This window comes from Tiliqua scincoides, chromosome 2 (genome assembly GCF_035046505.1).
Source record: "Tiliqua scincoides isolate rTilSci1 chromosome 2, rTilSci1.hap2, whole genome shotgun sequence".
NCBI lineage: Eukaryota > Metazoa > Chordata > Lepidosauria > Squamata > Scincidae > Tiliqua > Tiliqua scincoides.
The window spans coordinates 174,090,539-174,118,495 of record NC_089822.1 but is presented as its reverse complement, the minus strand read 5'-3'; the positions used below and the strand labels follow the sequence as shown (position 1 = coordinate 174,118,495).

The window sequence follows — 27,957 nt, the reverse complement described above, 5'->3', positions numbered from 1 at the left end:
CATACCCGCAAATGAAGCTCTGGGAAAAGTTCTTAGTAAGAATGTTTCATTAATACTGTAGTCAGGATGTTATTATTCTAGGTACTCTGTTCATTTAAATTATCTTAACTTTAGATAAAGAGCCAAAACCACAAAGCTCTGCTGGTGGCAGCTCCACTGAATGGGGGTTTTGTTATTAAAGCATTTTTAGAATCAGGTTTCCAATTTATAACATGCTTATTTCTGTTCATTTGACTGGCTACTAACCTGAAACTGAATTTCAGCCTGTCCTTTAATGTATTTTATGAAGCTAGGCTAAAAGACTTCAGCCTATAAATGCCTGTTAAATATCACTGTCCGATCAATGCAACATATAAGTAGATCTTAATAGCAACACAAATCAAGAATACCATTCTTTTGATGGGTAAGGGGGGAAAAATTAACACTGTCCTTTCCTTTAAAGTCTGATGGCAGTTCTAATAGCTGTCCAAGTCAAAGGGATGCAGTAATATTTTTATTAGTATTAGCATTTTAGAATGCTCAGACTACACTCTGCTATCATTTTTACAATGCTATTCAATAAAATATTTTAAAGTTAGTTATAACTGAAAACTTAAAACGCAGAGTAAAACTGTAACAAAAAATCTAACTGCAAGGGGACATGTTGGTCTTTTACACCTGCCCAATAACTTCAACAAGCACAGTCTTTATGCTCTGTGCAAAATTCAAGAAGAGCAAGATTGAAGGAGTACAACTGTTCACAGTTAAGTCCCTTGCTACTGTAAACACTAATCAGGTTGCACACTGATTTCTCTCAAGGAGTAGTGGGGGAGCTGAGAAGAACCAGGCAGAAATACCTTCATGATGTGATTAGAAATGCATATGAAGCTTCATCCATTAGTTAAGAATCATGCCTAATGAATCCTTCATGGGCATTCTATCAAAGTTCATAACTGTACATACCGGACAAATATGTACTTTGGGATTCTCACTGTGGTAACATATCCAGTAACAATACATTGGAACACGTATTTGAAATATTTTATGTATCGTGGGTTTTATTAGAAGCTTTCACACTGCAGTGCTACATGACCACAAACTCCTTCCATGAAGGAAAGTTGCATTTTAAAAATAAGTCCTATGAAGAGATGGAAGGTTCTTTCCAAGAGCATAGTTCTTCTAAAATTGACAGAAGGAGCTCCTGGCCACCGAGCACTGCAATGGAAAAAGGTGCAATGGTCTGGTTCTATCCTGCTTTAACAAATATTTTCAAATTGTCTCCCATCTGGATCAGGCATACACTTGCTTGTGATCAGGAATCCTGCAACATCAGATGTCCACCAATCATTTGCTTACCCCTTCATGTTTATATGAATTTACAATTTATTGAAATTATTTGACAGTATTATTAGTTTAAACCCTATTCTACACTATGTTTTAGCATAAATTCACCATTTGGAATTCCATCAAGTTTTTTTTCTTTAAGAGCTCAGTCTTTTCATTATTCAGAGGGGGAGACTTAAGAACAACCTATGCAAATCAGTAGACTATTAGTTTCTTCTTTGAAGCATAGAGTTGGAAGGGACCTAATAGGTCATCTAGTCCAACCCCATGCCTGTAGCAGGAAACCTCCTAGAGTATCTCCAACAGGTGCTTATTGAGCCTCTACTTAAAGATCTCCAGTGAGAGAGATCTCCTGCAATCTGTTCCATTGCCAAACTGCCCTTACTGTCAGGAATTTTTTTTCTGATGTCCAATCAGAATCTCTTCTCTTGCAGTCTGTACCCACTAGTTCCAGTTTCACCTTTAGAGAACATAAGAACGTAAGAATAGCCCTGCTGGATCAGGCCAAAGGCCCATCTAGTCCAGCTTCATGTGTCTCACAGTGGCCCACCAAATGCACCAGGGAGCACACAAGACAACAAGAGACCTGTATTCTGGTGCCCTCCCTTGCATCTGGCATTCTGACATAGCCCATTTCTAAAATCAGGAGGTTGCACATACACATCATGGCTTGTAACCCGTGATGGATTTTTCTTCCAGAAATTTGTCCAATCCCCTTTTAAAGGCATCTAGGCCAGATGCCATCACTGCATCCTGTGGCAAGGAGTCCCATAGATTAACTACACACTGAGGAAGATGAAAACACATTTGTCCCTTCTTCCATACGACAGCCCTTCAGGTATTTGAAGAGCACTCTCATATCCCCTCTCAGCCTTCTCTTCCCCAGAATGAACATACTAGATTCCCTCAACCTTTCTTCATAGGGCTTGTCCTCCAGCCCTCTGATCATCCTCGTCACTTTCCTCTGAACCCGCTCCAGTTTGACTGCATCTATCTTAAAGTGAACTGCCCAGAATTGGACACAGTGCTCCAGGTGAGGTCTAACCAGTGCTGAAGAAAGGAAGGAATTGTAGAGCTGAGAGAGCCTTAACAGAATAGATTTTAACAATGCAGCAAACTCTGGGAAGGAGACCACATTACTATCAAAGGATTTAAAATTATGTCTATGTTCAAAATATAGAAACTCTATTGATATTGCTGAGTTGTACGGTTCTTCACACATTATGACCGACATAGAGCACAGGTTCACTTTTAAAATGAATGATCATTCACACAAACATGTGCACAAGTACTGACACCTGTATCTGTATACAATGGTGTGGATGTGTAGCCCTAACTCTAGGTATGCAAGAAATTAGTAACAGCCCAAACTTAAGCTTCCCCAGTGCCCAGGGCAGCAGCAGTGCCAAAACGGCAACCGTTGCATTCAATGGGGCAGGGAAGCCCTGCTAGGTCCTCTCCCCATCCTGCCTCCACCTCGAAATGCCTGCTCCTAGCCAGTGGCAAAATTTACTGCCAGGAGCCCTAATCACTCATCCTCCGGTACTGTGACCTACATTGACTGCTGCTGGGCTACAGCGCCGGAGGTGCGCCTGTAACTCCAGCACGAAAAGTGCCTTAGGGCACTAATTGCAACAGTGGGGCCAATGGCACTGGCAGAGCACCAGCACTGGGCCCAATAGGATCAGGCTCCAAATATCTTATGTACCACAACTTTCCAAGCAACTTGTTATCAAAATAGTTCTGTTATCCAATAAATGCCATTCCAACTCCTAAGTTGAATACCTGTGAGGATTCATGTAATTTTATCAGTTGCAAAGTATGCAACAGGTATGAACAAAGACTATTAAGAAGAAGAATGCTAGAAAAACATGCAATTTACTTTTAGCACCAGTTTTATTTAAGATTCTAAATCGCAATCTTAATATTTTAGCTAACTATATAGCATTGACCAGGCAGGCATCTGTAAGCAAGAGATGAGTGTATAGTCATTGGTCATATTAAACAAGTTTAGTGCACAGATGTATCTGGACATGAGATGTCCCAATGGATTTTATGGGTGGCGATAATGCAAAAGCATTAAGTGCAAAATCACATTGCACTTACTGGTGTTGTGGTCGATATAATAGACTCCAACCTGAGGGTCATATGCCTCTTCCCATCCAAATGGTAATTCATCACTTATGCAGTCAGCAAAGGTTAGTGGTTTAGTATACCTGAAATGGAAAACATGTAGACAGTCACACTGAGTTTGCCGAGAAGCTATTTTTAAGTAAAATATAGCAGACTTTCCAACACAATTAAGGGAAGAGTAGTGATTTTCTACAGAAGAAAGCCTTAACATGTAGCAGCAAATTCTTACCACCCACAAATTCTCTCATTTTTGTCCCCATTTACTTGAGAGAGAGTTTATTTCCATATTCTTCCTAGACAAAAATTCCTCGTACTAGTCTAGTTCAACAAGTACGCAATCAGCAAGAGAACAAAAAGAACTCCTATAAACAAATTCTGCCCTCTCGACTGAACAAACAAGCCTGGTTGTGGAGGAGTCTTATTTTAAAAATATGTAGGCATGTAGGAGCAAGTTATGTTTGATTTACAGCGTGTGAATAATTAAAGCTGCGTGAAGAATATTAAGCTATGTCATCTATCTTTCTCATTCTGTACACTGTACTACACTCTGGATTACAAATATTATAATATCTATATTATGTTCTCACAATTTCAGAATGGGCCCTACAAGCCACTCAAAGCATTCTAGCCAAAACCACTCTTTAAACCACCTTTCTTCAATCCTTCAAGCATAGACAAAGTCCAAAAATAGCTATATAAATATACACAGATTAATTCACTGATTTTATTTCACAGTAAGCCCACTGAAAGTTGTTCATAGGTTTTTGGAAACTGCAGCTTTAACCCATTTTTGCCCGGCCCACAAGTGTACACTTTTAGTCCCTGTTGCATATATGCAACATTGCGCAGAAATAGTTTAAGTGAAACAACTATAATGAAACCAACTTTACTAATTGATATACATAAAAAAGAGTTCTTACAGCATTTTCTGGTCACAAAAACCAACAGCAAACTTCTAAATAAAGACCCAAAAATTAATATTAAACACTGAAATATAGGCAGCCCTCATTAGTTTTCCTCATAAGGAAAACTGAGTATTCAAAACCTGCAGTTTTGGAAACCCTCTCTGAACCCGACCAGAGCCCAGATCTGGTAGGGTCCTGAGGCTCTTCTGATGCCCACAGACACTGCTTGCATCCACCATGACCTCTGAAACTCACCCAGAGCCATTTAAACCAGACTTCTGGTTTTCACCAAAAAACACAAGCCACATTTAAACAACTCCTGGCTTCATTCTGAAGTTCGCAGAGGCCATGGGTTGGCCCACACTGCAAGTTCTGTTTCTCATGGATGAAGAAATCCATGGGTACTGAACCTGCAAATAGCACGGGCCACCTGTAAATGTGAACTTTCTGGGTCAGAGGAAACCCATGCAGACATAAGGAGAACATACAAACTCAAACAGATGCAGGAATCAATTTTTGTTTTCCTCAACAACTTTATAACAAAATGACTTTAAAATTACTTTAAGCTTGGAATTGCTGTACATTAGAGTCCAGACTGTTCTATATACATTTAAACCATTCTGAAAACTCCTTTGCATAATTTTTTGAATCTCTTTTAGCTTAGTTCTGCAATTAAATGGGGAAAGAAAAATCATACAAGTCATGCATCCAACGCACTCACTGAAACAGCCTAGCCAAGTTTGAACACTTTTAAATCCCACTGATTTCAGTGAGAGATTGAGTGTGAAATTTAACTGGAATGAATCCACCAACCACAGCTTTATCACAAATCTTACTTATTCATAATGGGGACCAAAGACTGCATACTTTTCAAATCTTCTAGAGCAGGGGTGCTCAATAGTGGATCGCGATCTACCGGTAGATCGCGAGTCAAAATGAGTAGATCGCGGAGCCCTGTCTCTCCAAACTGTTAATATGTCAGTTTCGTCTAGTGACTAGATGAAACTGACATATTTAGCTGACACTAAACTGACACTGAAACTGACACTTTAGCTGCTCTTCAGGCATGCAGCAACAAAACTGACGAAACTGATTAGTCTCCAGCAGGGGCTCCATACATTAAAGGGGGTGTCTGTCAGGCACTTTCTTCCCCCCTGGTAGATCTCCGGGCCTTGTTGGGTTTCAAAGTAGCTCTCGAGCCAAAAAAGTGTGAGCACCCCTGTTCTAGAGAGTTTCCAGTCCATCAAGAACTTAGGCTGCAATCCACATGCTTACCAGAGAGCAGGTCCCATTGAATACTGTGGTGATAACTGTATTCAATAGGAAATATATGACTGCCTTCTGAGTAAACATGTCTAGAATTGCACTGTTAGACCCAATATCCTATGCCAATAAATAAAACAATGCAAACCATAACAAAAAGGTCCTATTTTTCACATGATACATCAAAACATCTAAAAGGCAATATAAGCAAGGTACCTTTTACTACTACAAGACACTAGCAGTAAAGTACCTGAACAAAAACAAAAACACACCAGAAAAACTAAAGAAATAGCTACTTCTTCAGAAGACTAGTTTCAAATTGTATCAGTTCTCCATCCTTACTGTGGTTGTCGATTAGAATTTAGTTTCAAGGAACAAGAATTTTAAAGACTATCACATAGAAAGTTCTAAACCCTATAAAAGAGATTAAATGTCTGAACAGAAGTGACAGTGGTATGAGACAATGGATGGGAGACACAAACACAGTACTTTAAAATCAAACTAATCAGCTAGAGCTGTGCCTAAAACAGGGCTGGCTTCTGAATACATAGTATGGTTGAACATCCTAATATACACACACAAACCATATATATTATGTTTTTTGTTTTAGCCTTCATCACAAGCAATAAACTTTAAACAACATGTTCACAAAAATAGGTCCTAAAATATCACAACTACAAACTTTTGATCAAATAGTCCCTCAGTGGGACAACTGTTTAGAGTTCATGCACACTGAAACTGCACACTGTGCCTTCCAGTCCTCTCCATCCAGGACTTAACTCGAATTATCTCCAGATTATAAACAGATTTCGAAGAGACTACTTTAAAGGACTGCATCAGGAATAATTGTTGAAGTAAGTGTAGAACTTGCTTCTGTCTACTGAAACTGTAGGTTTTAATGCCTGGGATGGGGCCAACCCAAGACCCTGTTTTGGATTCTTTACTTTCTCCCACAGCAATCACTCATTGTTGGAGGATCAGGTAAATACTGACCATTTTTACTTATATTGCACACTTTACTGCTAGGCTATAACAGGAAAAAGACTTTGTAGAACTGGGGAGACTACAAATTCAATCTGTAGATGGATTATTTGGCTGGCATTGCGGGGGGAGGGAAGACATTCAGTAATACACCTGGAATCACTTCATGGTCCTGATGCTGTCCGTGACACTTTGCATTGAACTTGTTTTGCTGTGTTCAGCTTCGCACAGATACTTCAGAAAACAAGAGGAAACTTTACATCTGAGGTACTAAGGAACACAATTTTAAAAGCAGCAACAAGGCCTTGCTCTCAGAGCAGGCAGATATCCTCATGCTTCAAATGAACCCATTTAACCTCCCCATAAACCATGTTTCTTTTTCTTCTTCGGTTATGCAAACCTCAAGTCTCAGGTCAGCTTCTTTCCCTGGCTTCACAATCTCTTTTAATGGCTCTTTTGTTCACAGAGGCAGAGTTCTGACTAAGAACTCTACTTCTAGCAAGTCAGCACCACCATGGCAAGTTTCAGTAGTTCCAACAGGCCTCTATCTATTTATTACATCTTTGGTAGCCATTGTCTTCCCCACCCGCCACCCGCCACAACTTTAAACAGCCACAGACACAAAAACTATACCTTACCTACCCACTGCTAGTCTAACAGGACACCAGAAGAATGCTGAAGCTCAAGCACTGGTGATACTCTTTTTATTCTGGGAAAGAGAACTCTTCAGCAATTAGGCAGCCCACTACCTTTCCACGTGCCATTGGTGTCTTGAATTAGTGCTCAGATGGGAAGCTACAGAAAGTATTCACATCTTTTTAACATTAACAAGTATGTCAGGTTAAATCCACTTAAGAGTCCAATCCCATTCCCTGCCACACTATAACATGCAGCCGTGCCAGAAGAGAACATGAGGGAGCACAACTGGTGGGGGAGGCAACTAGAAGGCCAATAAGAAGTAAAAACATACACTTTATTAGACCTTCAGGCTGACTATGAATCTCGGTGAACCCCTGCCTGCTATGATTTTTTTGAAGCACAAATCAACTGGATCACCTCTTACTCTCATAGACTCTCACTCACTCACACAACCCACACCTCTCAGAATGAAAAGGGTTACTGAGGAATTGTCTCCCTTCACAAAGCCCACACTCACCCTGATATTTTATGGAAGGGGGTGGGGGTGGTTGTGCCTTCTTAAGCACATTCATTATATAATTTCATTTTGACAAGGTATTGTTCAAGGTGTGGTTCTTTGCTCACTGGTCATAATTCATTTACTGTTATGTATTCATTTGTAAACAGAAGCAGACAGCATTGAGACAAAGCTGTATAATTCCCCTCTAGGGAAGTTTTATTTGCATACAATGAGCTTCACAGGCAGTTATTCATACCTTTAGAAATCCCCTGGATTCTCAGGCCTGCCCACACAATACCTCTTCTAAATATAATTTGTTCCCTTCTCTACATGTCAAAAACATTTTATGCTTATAAGCTTTATGCAGTTGAACTACTAATATCTTCTGTGACTGTTTTGCCAATTCATTTTTTACATTTCCATACATGCTTAAATACATTTAGATTTTCTTTATTTATTTAGATAAGTTTATATCCAACTTTTCCAATGCCAAAGCAAATGCCCAAGGAGGCTTAAAAGCTCCATAGTAGAGTACAAATGAGTTTTTTTAGAATTTACAAATGAGTTTTTTAGATGCAACATCTATCTACAATCTATACAATCTATAGGATACACCCTGTCTATGTAATCAAATTTATCCATTTTTGTTGAAGTCAGGTAGTGTGCAGAAATATGTACATCCCTTAACACTGCCAGACACCCCAGAACACTCAATGTTTGCACAAGATAGCCACAAGATGTACCTGTAAACCAGCAGACAGAGGGCACCAGACCAAATGTGTAAAATGCACATGGAAATGAGCATTTCTCAAAGAATAACTGCACATTTGGATGCAAAATCCTCATGGGTTACCTAATCTGTGAGACATCCATGAATTTTTTGCAGTGGAATAGCAATGTATCTTTCTCACTTAATCCATGAGATCTGAGCCTTTCACACAGTTTTTTGAACATATGTTGCAAAACTCATGTGGTTTTTGATATCTATGTGTTTTGATGGACGAAACGAGGAGAGATAGCACCCAAGTTGCTTCCAGCAGACCCTTCCTTTTCTACAGCTCACTCTTTCCTTTTTGGGGGAAAGGAACTGCCTTTAAAAGGCAACTGCCTCTCACTGGCATTGTTGGGGGGGGGGTGCAGTGAGCAAGTGCACACTGCATTGAGCACGTGATCAGCTGCCAGGAGGGTGGAAGAAGGAGCTCATTACTTACACCTGTTGTTGGACTCTGGGACTAACGATTGGCTCCTTTCTCTCTGCAGGTAACCTGCTTAAGCCTCTGGCTTGCCAAAGGGCTCTTGGCCCGTGGCTCTTAGCACGGGGATCGTGCCCAGAAGATCAAAGTTCCTTTCCTGGTTGGTGGACTGAAAAGAGCGGTCAGATTATTCCTGGGTCCCTTTAGGGAGAAGGGTGGGATATAAATAAAGTTTATTATTATTATTATTATTCCTCCCCTTCTGTTTAAAGGCAGGGGAGAGAGGAGCAACATAAATTCTTAGGGCAGCACAGTCTTTTTCCAGCAAAGGAGTGGCCTGTGAGACACCCAGTGCTAGGCTTGCCTTTGTTTTTATCTTTTTCATAAGCAGTCCTGCTGGGTGTTTCTCTTTGTATAGGCCAGTTTCAGAAGGTGGGCCTCGCCACACGTGTTTCTTCTTAGGAGGGAGCTCAGGCGAAGGGAGGGGTGCCACTATCAAGAGAGTGACGGGCCAGGGGAGATATGGCAGTGGGGGTTGGACAGGCCATTACAGGAGAAGGAGAGTTCATTATAGGCAGATCATCTCTCCTTCTGGTCCTTCCCCCAATTTTCGGATGCCTGGTGATCTTGGCAGTGAGTCCCTGGATCTGAAGCTGCTGCTTTTGAATGCCAGGTCGGTGAATAACAAAACCTGCATCCTGGATGAGAAAGCCAACCTGGTATGTATTATGGAGACCTGGTTGGAGGAGTTAGTCTCTCTGAACTTTGTCCACCAGGTTTCCAGGTGTTGCAGCAGCCAAGATTGCAGGGACAGGGAGGGGGAGTTGCAATGGCCTATCGTGAGTCCATCTCCCTTACCAGGTGCCCTGTTCAGCAGTTTGCTGGGTTCAAGTGCCTGCATGTTGTGTTGAGAGGACCAGACAGGATTGGGATTCTGTTGGTGTACCGCCCGCCCTGCTGCCCAACAGTCTCCCTGCCTGAGCTGACCAGGGTGATCTCGGGGGTAGCATTGGAGGCCCCCCGCCTACTAGTGCTGGGGGACTTCAATGTTCATGCTGAGGCCCCTGCAACAGGTGCAGCTCAGGATTTCATGGCCGCCATGACAACCATGGGCCTGTCCCAGAAGATCTTGGCCCCAACACATTCTGCAGGACACGTGCTGGACCTGGTGTTTACAGCTGGGCAAGGGGGTAGTGATCTGGATGTAGAGGAGATCAAGATCACTCTGTTGTCATGGACAGATCACTTCCTGGTAAGATTTAGGCTTGTTGCGACTTCCTACCTCCGCAGAGGCGGGGGACCGTTTTCTATGGTCCGCCCCGGAAGCTAATGGATCCTGAAGGTTTCCTGAGGGCTCTGGGGGATTTCCCCACTGCCAAGACTGGGGTCTCATCTGAGGCCCTGGTTGACCTCTGGAATGGGGAAATGACCAGGGCAGTGGATGAGATTGCTCCAGAGTAACCTCTGCCACGTCGCAGACTCGGAGCGGCCCCTTGGTTCACTGAGGAGCTGCGAATGATGAAGCGGCAGGGCAGATGTCTAGAGCGATGGTGGCAGAAAACTTGTGATGAATCCGATCGGACACGGAGTAGAGCTCATTACAGAGCATATTCCGTGGCGGTGGTAGCAGCGAAGAGATCGTTCTTCTCTGCTACCATTGCGTCTGCTGACAACCGTCCGGCAGAGCTGTTCCGTGTGGTGCGGGGCCTCCTCCATCGGGCCCCTCCAGTTGGCCAGGAGGAACACACGGTCAGCTGCTGTGACGTGTTTGCACAACATTTTGCAGATGAAATTGATCATATTTAGATAGACTTGGATGCCACATTGACAATGTCTGACAATGTCCCCTTGGCAACTGCTTGTCCAGTGTTGTGGGATTCTTTTCAGCTTGTACAGCCTGAGGATGTGGACAGACTCCTTTGGAGTGTGAGGCCATCTGCCTGCTTGACCCTTGCCCAGCTTGGCTGATAAGAGCTGCCCGGGGTGGACTGGCTGAGTGGACAGGGAGGGTGGTCAACTCTTCCTTGATGGAGGGGATGTTGCCATGTGCTCTGAAACGGGCGGTGGTTCGCCCCCTCCTGAAGAAGCCCTCCCTGGATTCCACTGTGTTAGACAACTGTGATTCCACTGTGTTAGACAACTACCAGCCATGGTAGTGTCATGGATGTGTTTTTCCACAGAATAGCTGCACACATGGTCTGGGCTTTAGAGAATGTGTTGAAAAGCAAACAACAATTTCGAACATCCAGCACTAGAAAGAGAAGTTTCACAGAGATCTTGGTTGAGAGGATGCATTCATTTACTATATACTGCATTTTAGGATTAGCAACAGCTTACAATATAAACTAAAACATGAAAAATCAAGCTACTAAAAACAACAACTTCATTTCAGTACCTTCAGATTAGCGATTCACAGAAGGAAATCATTGTTCCTGAAGTCAGATTTCCCCAAAAAGATCTGAAACAGTATTTGCAGAGGAGATGGAGAAAATATTTTCTGTGTGCTTCTGACAGCAGTTCAAGGGAAAAACAGAGCCGATAAGCGTTCATCATACTACTTTGTTTTTCCTTGAAAAGCTGAGAACACATTTGAACACAGCAGAGTTTGGATGAAGAGAGAGAATTTGGGAAAGACCACTGGAATGCAACAAACCAGTCCAGCTCTAATTGTAGCCAGTTAAATTTAAAAGGTAAAGTTTACTATACAGATACAAGTTATGCTCCAGACACTGACTGAAAAAACCTGCCCAAGGAAGAAGGGCAGAAGGTGCGTCTGCCCCAGGCACAGTATGGGCTGCTGATTAGTTTACCAGTTCAGGTGATTAAACCTTGCAACCCGAGTTTCATCCTATGGGTCAAGTTTATCAACGGGATAATTAAATACGGGATTTAATAACAAGCCCATGACTGCAAATCTTAGCAGAGAAAGCAGTACAAAGTAAAGACAGCTGTAAATAAAATCATTTCTTACAATTATACATCCAAGCCTTGTTCAAAAGCAAAAGAAACTTGCAATTAGATTACCAAACAATTTGCTGAAGTAGCAACACAGCAATATAGACCCAACTGTCACAGATTTAAACAAGTTCCAAGTATCATTCTTACAAAAGCCATCAACAAGTAAGAATACCTAAACATCACTATCCAGTTCTATACTCCAATCCTCTGAAATGCATCATAGTATGCAGCCACTAATAAATGAGCTGCCCACCCTTCTCTTTTCTCAGTTCTGTTGACAGGTTTTGATAGGGGGGTCACAATGATAAAGAGCTTTGTTTTCTAGCAGTTTGATATTGTTAGCACTTCACAATTCCTAGAGGATTCCCTCAAAGGCCACATTCAGATCCTTAATTCAGGGAGTATGTGATTAAGCTTAAATGGTGCTCCAAGAGGCTAGTGCAGTGTTATTCAAACTGTGAGGGGCAGCTCTTTAAGGCTGCGCCAGGAACTCAAAGAGGAGGCGCAGGATGTCCTCTCACAGTGATACAGTCACACCCCTGGGCAGAATACAAGCCCGTCTTCTTCCGTCTCCCTCTCCGTCAGCTTTGAGAGTGGCTGCTGCCACCCCACCCTCTTCTCCCTCCACTCCGAGGCTGCCGCCTTCTGTGTTTGCTGCATGTTGTTTCCAAAGCTCTTCAACCCCCATCTGGCAAGTACCGAGCATGCTCATTTTGCAGTCCTTGTCCTTGCTGACCTTCAGAAAGAAACTCTCCTTGATCCTTGTCTGGTTGGTTCCTAGTTGCCAGCCTGGGACCACTTCTCATCAAAGTGAAATCTCTCTTTTCAACCCCCTCCCTCTTCCACTCCCCCCTTTCCATCTCCAAACCTTCCCGCTTTCCTCCCCCTCCCCTTAATGTTGCTTCCATGCAGATGGCAAAGGGGGAGGGGAGAGACAAGCACACACTTTACTTGGCCAGGAGCAGAAAAAGGGTACTGTTTTTAAAGTGATTTATTAATCTTCTTGTTTGACTGAAGAGGAAAGGCTGTATTTTTAAAGTGATGAATCTTGCTATTTGAAGGGAATACTTATCAGCCACTGATGAAGTGATTGCCAGCCCAATACTATCCACACTTTCCTGGGAGTAAACCCCATTGACTCTAATGGAGTAGACATTAGACTCTAATGACATTGTAGTAGAGTAGACATTGACTCTAATGGAGTAGACTCTACTTCTGAGTAGACATGCATAGGCTTGAGCTGTGCATCTCCTAGTATAGGAGACAAATCAACTTCCTAACCAAACCCTTTTCAGCACTGATATATTTTCATGGTCTATTTTTGTTTTCCCCACCAGCTGCTGGAAAAATTTAATTTCATTAAATTAATAAAGGGTTTAATCCTATCCAAGGAGAATGGGAGAAATGACTAGTTGGATTGGGGTCCACAGGGGTGTGAGTGTGTGTGTGTGTGTAATGTTGGTCAGACTGGTTGTTCACAAAGTTCATTTGATAAAACAATTCTATTGGTATGCTTACAATGTTTTAAAAAATGAGTCCTCCTGGACCAGACAAAATCTATCTACTCCAGCATCCTGTCTCCAACAGTGATCAGCAGCTGATCATTTATAAAGCATGTATATTGCTGTGTATTAATAATATTTTTAAGATCTGCATTTAATTAATGATATGATTAATATAATTAATTAATATGTTAATATATATTTAATATTTTATATTATATTATAATAAATATAATATTATGTTTAATATAGTTAATATTTCTGGCCACTTCCTGTTTAATGATGTCACTTCCAGCCCTCAGGAACATGATGGGGAGTCATGGTCAACAGCCATGGGGGTCAAGGGAGCTACTGGCCGGAAAAGTTTGAATACCACTGGGCTAGTGTAAAGAAAAAAATGCATATCTTAAATGACACCCTCATGTTTTACACCTTTACAGACATAATACAAACCATTTACCAAACATTACCTTGCTACAGTGTGCACAAGAGGTTTATCCATAGATTTCTTGAAGTAGAGGATCACATTCATACAGAATGAATATGTAAAAGGAACACATTGTAGAAGAATGATAGTTGACAATGACAGGTATCAAAATGAGTGACACTGAACCAAAAGGGTTAAGAAACAGAAGCAAGCAGTGGTACGTTTCTTATAAAAAGGGGGGGTGTCTCATTTTCAGGACTCATAAGGCACTTCACCAGCAGCAGTGAGCGGGTGGCGCCAACGATGAGGCCAGTGCGTTGGTGCTAGAACTCCACGCTGGCAGAGTGCCCGGCGGTAAGTATCCCCACCAAGCAGTAGGGAGGTTTTTTGGGGTGGAGGGAGGGCCAGTGGGCAGACTGGGACTGGGAGGGGGGTGGGGACAGTAGCCAAACCTGCCACTGAATCTTATTCCCCTTCTGGAGTTGTGGAGCCCAACACGGGTATCCTCTGTTCTGCACCAGATAAATAGCTGATACAGCTCCGAGGAGACCCACTGGGGCTGCCAGGGCTCTACAAAGGGTAAGGAAAACAATGTTCTCTTACCCAGAGGAGACCTCTGGCGGCTTCCCTAGCCCCACAGGATACAGCAGTAGCCATTTTGGCATCACTGCACCACAAAATGCTGCCAGCCTATAGGATTGGGTTCTCAGTCACACATCATTGAATGATGGGCATTCAATGTGTAGATCAACTCCCAGTCAAATATCAGTGATCCTTCAACATCCTGTTCAGCTTATTCACTAATGGGGAGGAAAGGTTCTGGTACTCCTTTCCAGTGCTACAGAATGCTTGTTTTGTTTACATACTTCTAAGCTCCAGAGAGTTTCTGAACAAGGACTATATTTTCTGATTTTAGAAAAGCCACTGGAGAGCTTCCAACTGGTGCATAACTCCCTCTGGAGGAACAAAAATGTGGGTCAGTACAGATTTTTAAAGGCCCAGGAGATCTAACTTCTGGTAAAGAAAATGTTTTTCTTATGACAAAAACCTGGACAGTGGGAAACTTAAAACTGATTAAAACAGACAGTGGGAAACAATCGCATTTTCAAAATACACTTTTATTCCAGCCTCTCATATCTTGGCCAATATAAAATTAGTTCATTTTAACAGAAAGCAGTTTAAACATCACAGTGCAATTTTGATTCTGAAGAATAATATACATAAAAGCCCAATCCTATGTAAATTTGGAAGCAAGTTCTGCTTAGTTCAATGACACACATTAAGTGTTCATGTTTCAACTCTAACTCCTTTTTTTTAGAAAGTCTTTGAGCCATCTATTCCCACAGGAACTCTGTTGACCTGACAAACTCAACTCTTGGGAAAGAAATTTTACCTCCCCAAATCCAATATTACTTTACTTATCTAGTTAACAACAACAAAACTAATCTAATCTAATCTAAACTAATCTAGTTTGGGAGCCAGTCAACTGAGTGTCTGCTTTTTCGATTGTATCACCATGGTTATTATTAATAAGAGTATTTATATACCGCTTTTCAACAACTGCAGTTTACAAAGTGGTTTACGTAATAAAATAAATCAAACGGTTCCCTGTCCCCAAGACTCACCCCCTCCCAAAAAAATACAGAAGAGACACCAGCAACTGCGACTGGAAAAGACACTTGCTAGCTTGGCATGGTGGTACTTAGACTGTGGCTGGAATGGGGATGACTTCAAGTAGCACCAATGCGTCAAATGCATGACAAACCATCATGCATAAGGGAGGAGAAAGGTTATGGATACGAACCAAGTTTTTACCACCACAGAATGAGATCCTTTGTGAGGTGAACTCATAAAGGGACCTTTCTATATTAGATGCTTTTGTCTTTGTACCTTGCCAAGGGTGCAGTAGATGGGTCAGGAGGTACACCATTAAACAGCTACACGGATTGAATTTAGCCATAGCGGTGAAGACAGCTAAAGTTGAAGATACTTCTTTTGTGGGGCTAAGATTCTGGTATCCCAGGTAAAGAAACTCCTCCAAGATGGCTTCGTCACAAGATCACACTGGTTGTGCCAGTGAAGTATGATTACTTCATTAGAATTTTGAGGCATACAAAACTCCATCTTACACAGCATGATTTGGGGGAGGGGGAGAGGGTTGATTGGGCTTCCCCTTAGCCTGTGGATCAGCAGTGGTGGTCCTGGTCCCTGGGCTGCCCCAGGATGAGCCTTGAAATGTTGACCACCCCCCACCCCCGCTAGACTCAAGAGGCTGTGTGTAGCCTCTCTCTAGCCCTCAGAAGTCTTCTGAAAGACCTTAGAAAGAGGCTTCCAATTTTCAAAAAAAACAAACAAACCAGAAGTACCCTTCTAAGGCTTTCAGGAGGCATTAGAAAGCCTTCTGAGGGCCAGAGAGGCTGGGTGCATACATGAGGGCAGCATGGAACCGGGGGGGGGGCACAGCAGAGGTATGTCACCCCTCCTAGCTGTGCTGCCTGGAAGCTCTTATACCTGCTGACCCTCTAAGTACGCCACTGGCCTTTTGCCATAAATCCTGTTAATAATCACCTTACTGGTGTGGGCAGTGCTTTCCTTGCAGGCACCCAGCCCTCTGTACATGTGTGGATATGCATGTTCCTTGCATGCCTTGCAAGACTAACCAGACAACATTCTGCAACTGTTCGGCAACTGAACAATAGTCTAGAACAGTGTTTCTCAAACTGTGGGTCGGGACCCACTAGGTGGGTCACAAGCCAATTTCAGGTGGGTTTCCATTCATTTCTAATATATTAGACTTGATGCTATCATTGTATGTGACTGCATTAGGGGAAATGTTACAGACCTAAACTTTTAACAAGCCACTATGTATATTCTTTTAATAATGGTAGTCAATGGGACTTACTCCTGGGTAAATGTGAGTAGGATTGCAGCCTAGGATTGTGAAAAATGGTCCTGCTTGATGATGTCACTTCCAGTCAAGACATCACTTCCAGTGGGGCCCCGACAGGTTCTCATTCTAAAAAGTGGGTCCCAGTGCTAAATGTGTGAGAACCACTGGTCTAGAAGATTTTACAGAAAATCAGTTTCAGTTCTACTATACTGAGCTAGTGAGGTCCAACCAATGAAGCTTGCATCTTGAACTCAGGCAACTTGCTCAAGTTCTTGCACTTGCACTGTGACAATCAACAAGCCTCGTCTCATTAGCCCACCTCCAAGATGTAACTTGCGTAACCAGATTTGCAAGGAGTTTGGCTGAAAAAATAAGCTATGAACTAGATGCCCCTGATCTGAATCTCAGTTAAAGCCATGGGCAAGCCATCTGCTTCAGCATCAGCTCCAGATTCCACCTCCATGTCAGCTACAAGGAACAATTGTGGACTCTTCCATGGCAGAACATTTTGCTGTCTGCTTTGTACCCAATTTGAGAAGTCCTTCAGGGAAGCGCAAATGCATGTGAAATATTTCTCAATTAGTCTGTAATACTGCTTGACACCCAACGTGTTCACAGCTTCTTAACCCACAGGGTATATACAGCATAGAATCCCATCATTAGAGCTGCATGGGTGGGACATTCTGAAGAAGTCTTGCACAGACATGTTCTTAATACAAGCTGATTGTGAGACATCTTCAAATTTAAAATACAATCTTTATGGCGACGTGTAACCCTCTGGCAATTCCTTACAGCGAAAAGTTTATGGAACTGTTTAAATTTGACATGAAGACTGCATAGCTCAACTCTAGTACCATAAAATAATATCACATAATGCTAGGACCTAAATAAGAACTGCAACTCTTCAAATGTCCATCTGGTAGAGATTTCATTAGCAAATTGAAGAAAATTGTTTCTGCAATGGAGTTTTTACTTTTGAGTACCTGTTTCCAAATGAAAATTGTTACTCCCATTTCTATAGAACAGACATGGCAAGAAATTTTAATAGTGGCTGAACATAGACAGTTTATTTACCAATATGACCTCTGCAACCCCCTGCATCAAAGTAGACCATGTCTTAACAAAGGCAAACAACCTAAGGATCACACTAGAGTCACCTAGAGACAAGCCAACAGCATAGCTGGGGGAGAGCAACCAAATGGCATCTCCTGTGTGTTGCTGTTGGTGCTCAGAATGGCTCTGACTGTGAGTGAGAGGGACCGCATACATAGTATGTCACAGTATCTGTAGTACTTGCTGTTTTGTCCCTCATCTAGCCACACTATTGAGAAAGTATTCTGTCTTTCATAAAAACAGTCATGGAGTTGAGGGGTTGGATCATGATGGACAATGGGGAGAGAAAAGTTAGTTATTTCTCGTCATGCTGTTTCCCCACAAAAGTCCCCCACATATGGTTACTTACAGCAACAGCTGTTTCAGGGGGAAGATTTTCAGTGGGGAATCATGCAAGGAAAGGAGTGAATTTCTTTTTAGCAGTTCACACCAGCAAACAGGGAACCTGATATTTTGTGTCCATTTTAAACATGAAGAAGACTGCTTCCACTTTTATGCACATACATTATGTGGATATCTAATCATTCATTGGCATCCTTCAGTCTCGAAAGACTATGGTATCGCGCTCTGAAAAGTGGTTCTGGCACAGTGTCTAGCGTGGCTGAAAAGGCCAATTCGGGAGTGACAATCCCTTCCACACTGGGAGCAAATGTAGTCTGTCCCTGGTGTGTCTCCCTGGCTATGGGCCTTCCTTCTTTGCCTCTTTGCCTCAGTCTGTTGGGCAGGTGTCTCTTCAAACTGGGAGAGGCCATGCTGCACAGCCTGCCTCCAGGCGGGATGCTCAGAGGTCAAGGTTTCCCACCTGTTGAGGTCCATTCCTAAGGCCTTCAGATCCCTCTTGCAGAGGTCCTTGTATCACAGCTGTGGTCTACCTGCAGGGCGCTTTCCCTGCATGAGTTCTCCATAGAGGAGGTCCTTTGGAATCCGGCTATCGCCCATTCTCACAACATGACCAAGCCAATGCAGGTGTCTGTTTCAGCAGTGCATACATGCTAGGGATTCCAGCTCCTTCCAGGACTGTGTTGTTCGGAACTTTGTCCTGCCAGGTGATACCAAGGATGTATTGGAAGCAGCGCATGTGGAAAGCGTTCAGTTTCCTCTCCTGTTGTGAGCGAAGAGTCCATGACTCGCAGTACAGAAGTGTACTCAAGACGCAAGCTCTGTAGACCTGGATCTTGGTATATTCCGTCAGCTTCTTATTGGATCATACTTCGTTTGTGAGTTTGGAAAACATGGTAGCTGCTTTACCAATGCGTTTAGCTGGATATCTAGTCTCATCCTAAAATGAATACAGACAGAGGCAGTCCTTCCCATTCCTCCACTCCACTGATGGAGCCAGGCAAGAACTACAATTCTGTGCATGTTTAACTGGGAACTCATGACATTGACTACCAAGTAAAAATGCATAGGATTGCATTGTATAAGCCAATTTATGTGTTATAAAATGGCTCAGATATTCACAAATACATGCTCACACAAGAGGCATAGACCTATGAGTTGAATATCTGAGAAGTTTACCCACAGAAAGCTTCTCTGGTACCTTCACTGAATGGGTGAAGACATACCCATTTGAGACATACAAAATTATGCTTGAGACATACAAAATTATGCAGGGGATGGACAGAGTGGATAGGGAGATGCTCTTTACACTCTCACATAATACCAGAACCAGGGGACATCCACTAAAATTGAGTGTTGGGTGGGTTAGGACAGACAAAAGAAAATATTTATTTACTCAGCGTGTGGTCAGTCTGTGGAACTCCTTGCCACAGGATGTGGTGCTGGCATCTAGCCTAGATGCCTTTAAAAGGGGATTGGACAAGTTTCTGGAGAAAAAATCCATTATGGGGTACAAGCCATGATGTGTATGCGCAACCTCCTGATTTTAGAAATGGGTTGTGTCAGAATGCCAGATTCAAGGGAGGGCACCAGGATGAGGTCTCTTGTTATCTGGTGTGCTCCCTGGGGCATTTGGTGGGCCGCTGTGAGATACAGGAAGCTGGACTAGATGGGCCTATGGCCTGATCCAGTGGGGCTGTTCTTATGGGGGTGTGCTAGGACACTGAAACCCCCACAAGCTGGCACTGACTCTTCTGTGAGTAAGCTTCTCCGACACTAGACTGCTCACATCAATAAATCGCTTTGCCTGGGGAGATATTTGCATACACACCACTCAGATTTAAAGATTCCAGCTAATCCAGTGATAAGAGTAATTTTACTAGTATTTTACCCTGCCCTCCACCAAGTAGCTTAAGGTAGCATGCATGTCTTTCCACCATCTCCATTTTATCCTCATAACAATCCTGGGAAGCAAATCAGACATAGGTAACAACTGGCCTAAGGTCCCCCTAAGCTCCATCACTATGGATTTGTCTCCATACCAAAAGTTGAAAGTTGACTATGAACAGCAACAAAAGACCCAATGCTTTCAGAAGGTTTTGAAGTAGCTCTTTTGAGTTTGTACATTTTAACACATATAATGATATGTTGGTGGCAATTCTGCTTCACATGGATAAGGAAATTTGTGGATAGCAAATTCGTGTATAAAGAGAACTGACTGCATTTCCTTATGTGCTAGAAAACGACAGTGGTTCAAATGCCCGCTTGTCTTTTCTGCTACATCATACTATTTTGGTGCACTGATTGTTCAGTTGCAATAGGCAGGTGTTGGAATAAATTGGCAAAAATCTGAGAGAAAGTCATTAACCTACAAGTCTCAAAAACAATTTAAATTCTGCTCTCAAAGTCTCCTGCTTGCTTCTCCCTTCCCTGCTACAGCCCTTGAACTGCTTAAGGCAGTGTTCTACAAACTGTGAGGCACAGGGAGGCTCCAGGAACTCAAAGGGGAGGCGAGGGATGACCATGATACAGTCACACCCCTGGGCAGAATACAAGCCCATCTTCTGCCCATCTTCTGCACTTTTTTTTTTTAAAGCAGAAGAAATGGGAGTTGCTCAGATGCTCCCTCTGAGTGACTGCGAGAGTGGCTGCTGCCGCCCCGCCTTCTTCTCCCTCCACTCCGAGGCTGCCGCCTTCTGTGTTCCCTGCATGTTGTTTCCAAAGCTCTTCAACCCCCATCTGGCAAGTACCAAGCATGCTCATTTTGCAGTCCTTGCCCTTGCTGACAGTCCGAAAGAAACCCTCCTTGATCCTTGTCTGGTTGGTTCCTAGTTGCCAGCCTGGGACCACTTCTCATCAAAGTGAAATCTCTCTTTTCAACCCCCTCCCTCTTCCACTCCCCCCTTTCCATCTCCAAACCTTCCCGCTTTCCTTCCCCTCCCCAAATAAAATGCTTCCTATTTTACCAGTCTCCAGGATGCTTAAAGTTGCTTCCATGCGGTTGGCAAAGGGGAAGGGGAGAGACGAGCGCACACTTTACTTGGCCAGGAGCAGAAAAAGGGTACTGTTTTTAAAGTGATTTATTAATCTTGTTGTTTGACTGAAGAGGAGAGGCTGTATTTTTAAAGCGATGAATCTTGCTATTTGAAGAGAATACTTATCAGCCATTGATGAACTGATTGCCAGCCCAATCCTGTCCACACTTTCCTGGGAGTAAGCCCCATTGACTCTAATGGGACTTACTTCTGAGTAGACATGCATAGGATTGAGCTGTGCATCTCCTAGTATAGGAGACAAATCAACTTCCTAACCAAACCCTTATCAGCTCTGATATATTTTCATGGTCTATTTTTGTTTTCCCCACCAGCTGCTGGAAAAATTTAATTTCATTAAATTAATAAAGGGTTCAATCCTATCCAAGGAGAATGGGAGAAATGACTAGTTGGATTGGGGTCCACAGGGTTGTGTGTGTGTAATGTTGGTCAGACTGGTTGTTCACAAAGTTCATTAGATAAAACAATTCTATTGGTATGCTTACAATGTTTTAAAAAATGAGTCCTCCTGGACCAGACAAAATCTACCTACTCCAGCACCCTGTCTCCAACAGTGATCAGCAGCTGATCATTTATAAAACATGTATATTGCTGTGTATTAATATATTTTTAAGATCTGCATTTAATTAATGATATGATTAATATAATTAATATTAATATAGTTAATATTTCTGGCCACTTCCTGTTTAATGATGTCACTTCCAGCCCTCAGGACCATGATGGGGAGTCATGGCCAACAGCCACGGGGGTCAAAGGAGCCACTGGCCGGAAACGTTTGAGTACTACTGGTTTAAGGCCATGGTCAACTGAAGCCACCAGCAAACATTTTAGCTGGGAAGAGCATGCTAGACTAAAAGCCTTAGATTTGTTCACCAGACCCTGCCCATTCCCAGTTCTTAGCACATCCAGCTTCTGGCTCATTCTAATCAAAACTCCATGGAGTCCTACGCAGAATATCTGTAGCATGTTTCCTCTCTATTTCCTTCAAATTCCTTCTTAAAACTCGCCTTATCTGCAAAGCCTTTGGCATTGTGCCAGCTTAAGTATAAATAATCATAATAATTGTATATTCTTCCTAGCCTGCTGTTGCCCAGCTACAGCATACTGGAATTGATCAACTCAGTGGTCTGTGCTTTGGGGACAACAGGATAACTACTGTAATACATACTACATGGGGCTGCCCTTGAATACAATCCAGAATTTCTATTAGTGCAGAACTGCAGCAGCCCATGTGGTCTTCGGAACTTGGTTGTTTCACTCAGTCCGAGAACTGCTCCTGCAATTACACTGGCTGCAAGTTTATTTCAAAGTACAATTCAAGGTGATGGTTTTAACATTTAAGGCCCTAAATAGCTTGAGACTTGGGTATCTGAGGAATCATCTCATCCCACATTAAACTGTCTGTCCCCAAAGTTAGCTGAAAGGTCCCAGCTGCATGTGTCAACCCTAGCCAAAGCCAGGTTAATGGTAACAAGGAGTCAACTGAAGCCACCAGTTAACATTTTAGGACACCCACTAAAATTGAGTGTTGGGAGAGTTAGGGCAGAGAAAAGAAAATATTTCTTTACTTTACTTAGCGTGTAGTTAAGTCTGTGGAACTCCTTGCCACTTGATATGGTGATGGCATCTGGCCTAGATGCCTTTCAAAGGGAATTGGACCAATTTCCAGAGGAAAAATCCATCACGCGTTACAAGCCATGATGTGTATGTGCAACCTCCTGATTTTAGAAATGGGCTATGTCAGAATGCCAGATGCAAGGGAGGGCACCAGGAAGCAGATCTCTTGTTGTCTTGTGTGCTCCCTGGCGCATTTGGTGGGCCACTAAGAATTAGGCCTTCCTGCAAGCCTTCCAGGGAGGCCTTAAAACCATACTATTTTATTTTGTCTTTCCCTTTTGGATACGTTTGGTGCCTGGATTTTTTTGTCTTTTATATTTTCTTTTTTTATATATATTCTATTTTAAGTTTTAGGTATGGTGCTGCGTTACTGGATTTTGATGCTGTTTTCTGCTTTATTGTTTTCAATTGCTTTTAGTGTAAACCACCTTCAGCATCCTATACTTTAGGAGGACAGGTGGGATTGAAATCCTTTAAATCAGAGCTTCTCAAACTGTAGATTGGGTCCTACTAGGTGGACCCTAGTATTCACATGCCAATTTCACATGCCAATTTCAGGTGGGTCCCCATTCATTTCAGTATTTTATTTTTTAATATATTAGACTTGATGCTACCATTTATGTGACTGCATTTGGAATAATGTTACAGCTCTGTACTTTTAACAGGCTACTGTGTATATGCTTTTAACAATGATAGTCAATGGGACTTACTCCTGGGTAAGTGTGGATAGGATTGCAGCCTAGAATTGTTAAAAATTTTCCGGTTTGAAGATGTCACTTCTGGTCATGACATCACTTCTGGTGGGTCCTGACAGATTCTCATTTTAAAAAGTGGGTTCCAGTGCTAAATCTGTGAGAACAACTGCTTTAAATGAATGAGAATACATGGGAGGTAGGTTCAGTGCAATGATAGCATTGCAGTTATGTGTCTTTCTTCCCCTTCTCAAAGCAGTGTTAACTGTGTTTTCTTTAGCTGATATCCTGACAGGTACAAATAAAAATTGTGCTTTAGATTTCTTATTATTACCATTGTGCTAGGAACACGTTTTAATATGTTCACACCCTACATAAAACAGACCCAAGGAGGGGAGCTTCAGAAGACATAAATACCAGCAAGGCATTTTTCTGTACAGTATTTCAAAATGGTAGGAAAATGTTGACAGTTATGAAGTTTGGTTCAATTATGTTTGGATATTTTATATAGTAGAAGTTATAAAAACACACTGCATTAACAATTACAATCCCTAATTATACTGTATTAGGATTGTTGACCCAAATATTTTTATTGATTAGAAAAGCACATTGCATGCACACACTTGCAAGTCAAAACTAGGTTTCCCTTGGCACAGACTCTATTTACCCTACATCTGATATACTATCAATTTCTACATCATGTTTAATGTATGCCTTTTTTAAGTCTTCTATGGTAGAAGAAGGTAATTTGATTTAGGATTTATCCCTGAAAACTGTTTAACTTTGCTATCTTAGCACTGAAAAGAGCACATGCAAAGGACTTTGTTGTTCCATCACCTGGGGTAGTATTGGGGCTCAGTCAGGTAAGGCACAGGTCATTTCAACTCCCCAACCGGCTACTCTGAACCCTGAGCTCTCAGTGTCAGTGCTGGATCCAATGTCCAATCGGGGCAGGCTGCCCACCATAAGAGGGGGCTGTTCAAGGCTCTGCTCCAAGGCCACCTGCAACCTGGCACCAGCACTACTACTGCCACCCCAACCAACAGGTGCCACTTCACACTACTGATAAGTGACAAGGTTATAAGTAGGCTTAGGCCCAATAACATTATTTCACAAGTGAAGTCCCCATTATTCCTGCACTGTAGGCAGTGAAAAGACACCAACCTGCCTAAAGCCAACCTGCTGGACCACTTGGCTCAAACGAAATTTGAAGCTAGGCTAACACTAGCTACATATTGGAATCAGCAGAGTGCGTTCAGAGTTGTCTGAGCTCATTGTGCAATAATATACTAATTGTTTGACTCTTGCACAAGTGGAGATACCTGCTTTTCTAGCATTCTGATCTTTCCTCGATACCATACTCTTCCATATTTTACCATGTTATCAGATTACCATACTTCAACTGGAGAGACACTTAATAAAATCACTTCCTCTAAAAAAATCTCCTTTGCAAAAAGGACATTTCACAGCAGCAGCAAGTTCTTATCTGAGTTACCTACTTAAGTGTCACTATCAAGAAGATTGTGGCTTTAAAGAGAGAGTCACATTTAATTAACTGTTTCTTTACCTAGCCAACAAAAATAACTATTTCTCCCGTGGCAATAGAACACCTTTTGCAATAACCATTCATACATGGTCCCAGTGTAATATGGCAGTGTGACGGACGAGATACCTAGTTTGTGCTCTATTTCCAGTGTATTTTCTTCAAATAAAGAAATGTGCTCAGCATTAACACCTTTTATCTTGATCAGCACTCAAGTACTTGGAGGTCATATTCATTTCACTCTTTCTTCTCTCAGCTAAAGTGAAATCCCAAGAATGTAGCCATGGGCTCTTGTTTACATTCCCACCCTCCGTGTATCCTGGATACCGGATCAGCCTGTCACATTCCACCGAGCCAATACTACATAAACCAAGAGTCCTTCTGGTGCATAGCACGACTCAATTATTGTGTGTCTGTGGGCACGTACAACCATAGTTATCACGCCACAAGCTTTGTGGACTAGACCTCTGACAAAGTGGGTTTTAGTCCATGAAAGCCTATGCCCAATAAAGCAATTAGATGCTACAAGACTTGGCTATTTTTGGTGCACAAATTAATGTGTCATAGGCAGTTTGCATATATATTTGGGGGGGGTACTAGCTAACTCCCCCCCCCAAAGAGTTAGCTTTGGGGGGGAGCCACCCCAAGAGCAGAGCCCCAAGAGCAGAGCCGCCCAGGGCCAGTTCAGATATTTTCTTCCCTAGAACCACAACTCAGTGAGTGTGTATGTTTCCTTCCCAGCAAGCTGCGGAGTTTTACCTTAATCATGGGGGGTGTACCTAAACCACCCCCACACTACTACTACTACTATTTAAAGCAGCATTAACAGTGCATGTAGAGGGGTGGTTTGGACGAACCTCTCCCTCATATAGCATTAGCCATACATGTACAGCAGCAGTATGGACAACCCCCCCCCCACCATGCAATTAGTTATTTAACCCCAAAGTTCCAAGAAGAGGCTGAAGTGTGCATACTCACAGCATGCTCACCATGCAAATGCACAAAAAGCAGCTAGTGGATATTATATTGTCCAAACCGGACCCTTTGTGTTACTGTTGCTTTTTCACACCTCACAGCTGAATGAATGCCAAACACAGGGCTGCTAAGACTAGGTAACCAGTAAAACAAAAGATCAGTGTATACTATGGTTGCTCATCTAATGCCTCCAATGTTGGAGTGTACCATTTCATACTGCATGTTGCAGAATGGGTCCACAATATGCTGTTCTCTCTTTAAAAAAAAATCTGAGTATACAGAAAATGAGATTAATATGAGCCCTCTCACAAACACATGAAGCAATGTCATGTGTTTTAGTTGGTGAGTGGCGGGGGAAGACACTGCAAACACAATGGCCTTACATAAGCAGAAAGAAACCATTTAAACCAAAGGGTATTTCCTAATGACCAACTACAATTGTAATGGCAATAGCAGCGGCACAGCTCGAAATGCAAGTGCATGCACATGCAAACACACAATAAATAACTTAGGATAAAACAAATCACACACACACACATGATCTGCCATCAATTGCATAGTTGCTTCTGGATCCCAGACTAAGTTGCGACTATCTTGAATGAGCTCAAGATTACAGCAACAGGGACGCCATCCAGTCTTGCTCCCATTCAGGCAATTAATCAGGAGACACATAATCCAATCTAAAGTCCCTGGAGATTCTGCTCTAGCACAGAGGGAAGCCTCTTGTCACTATGGCAGCAGCAGCAGCAGCGACCAGGCAGCTAAGAAGAGCATCCCCATCTGGCATTCACTCACATATTTGTCAGACCATCTACTGTGTCAGCCTTCAGAAACACTGTTTTGTTTTGGATTCTCCACCCCCACTCCCTCTGGCTCCATACTTTATTTGTTCTCGTTTTAGATTCCCAGTCCTGCACCCTTGAAGGGCAACAGGAGTGCAGTGGAGGCCTTTGTTAAGTCAGGTCATTGTTTTTCAGCATAATGAGGTTGATGTGCTGTGCTAGACTCTGTCGCTAGTGTCCTTTGGAGCTGAACAATGTGTTGGGTGCTATTCTAACATATCCTCCCACTTATCATTCAAATGCCAAAGGAATCACAGAGGCTGGGGACTGCAGAAATACAACCCAGCCCATCTGCACCTAACTTTATGTTCTCAAATTGAGCTGCAATCCCTGCTTTCAACACAGCAAAAATACAAATAGTGCTTTAAAAAAATCTCTAGGGAAAAATTTTATTCTAAACAGTGCTTTTAAACTGTTTTCTTCCCCATCATCCACAGTGTATTTCTAAACAGTTTTAGACATTTGTTGTTAAAATGTACTTTGAAAGATCTAAAGCATCTTATTTGCTTGATCAACATACTGGTTGACTGAAGATCCACATCATTAGGCAGCTGTTTTAGAATACTTTCCTTGCAACCTCAAAGGCAAGATGTTCGTCCTAAAGGACTATCAGGCTATTGAAATTTTGTGCACAAAGCCAAATAGGATTTATTAAAAGCTTTCCATCTATGAACAGAATAAAGACTTTACTTATTCCAATGCAAAGTATACAACATTTTATTTACAACAGCAGTATACTTACCTGCAGGCACCACAAACAGGAATTGCTTTTCCTGACATAGTAAGTGGCTTTATACAAGGTTGTGATCCTTGTGATCCATGAAATAAACCCAGCAGGATTGTGTCTGTTCTCTGAATTAGGACACTATCAGCCAGAAAAACACTTATACAGTAATTGATTTCTAAGCCTTTGGTGCTGCTTGAACACAAGTAGATTAAGAGATGTCATCTTTAAGGAGCTTAACTTCCATCGGATTTTAAGTTATACCTTGTATAAAAGCTGTGATGCGTATTTTTAAAAGGGAAAAAATTGAGGGGAAAAGCGCTTAGAAAAATGCATCTATGAGTCA

At 42.4% G+C, this 27,957-nt stretch overlaps 1 protein-coding gene across 2 annotated transcripts in view; it reads right to left on the bottom strand.

Moving 5' to 3' along the window:
- The window catches only part of WWC1 (WW and C2 domain containing 1), a 100,850-nt gene that overhangs the window by 54,206 nt on the left and 18,687 nt on the right, over positions 1-27,957 (bottom strand). Inside the window, exon 2 of one of the 2 annotated variants that reach the window (XM_066613897.1) lies at positions 3,430-3,539. The exons of the other annotated variant lie outside the window; for it this stretch is intronic. Coding sequence (XP_066469994.1) covers positions 3,430-3,539 — 110 coding nt within the window. The remainder of the gene's footprint in view (positions 1-3,429; positions 3,540-27,957) is intronic. 2 annotated transcript variants of the gene reach the window in all.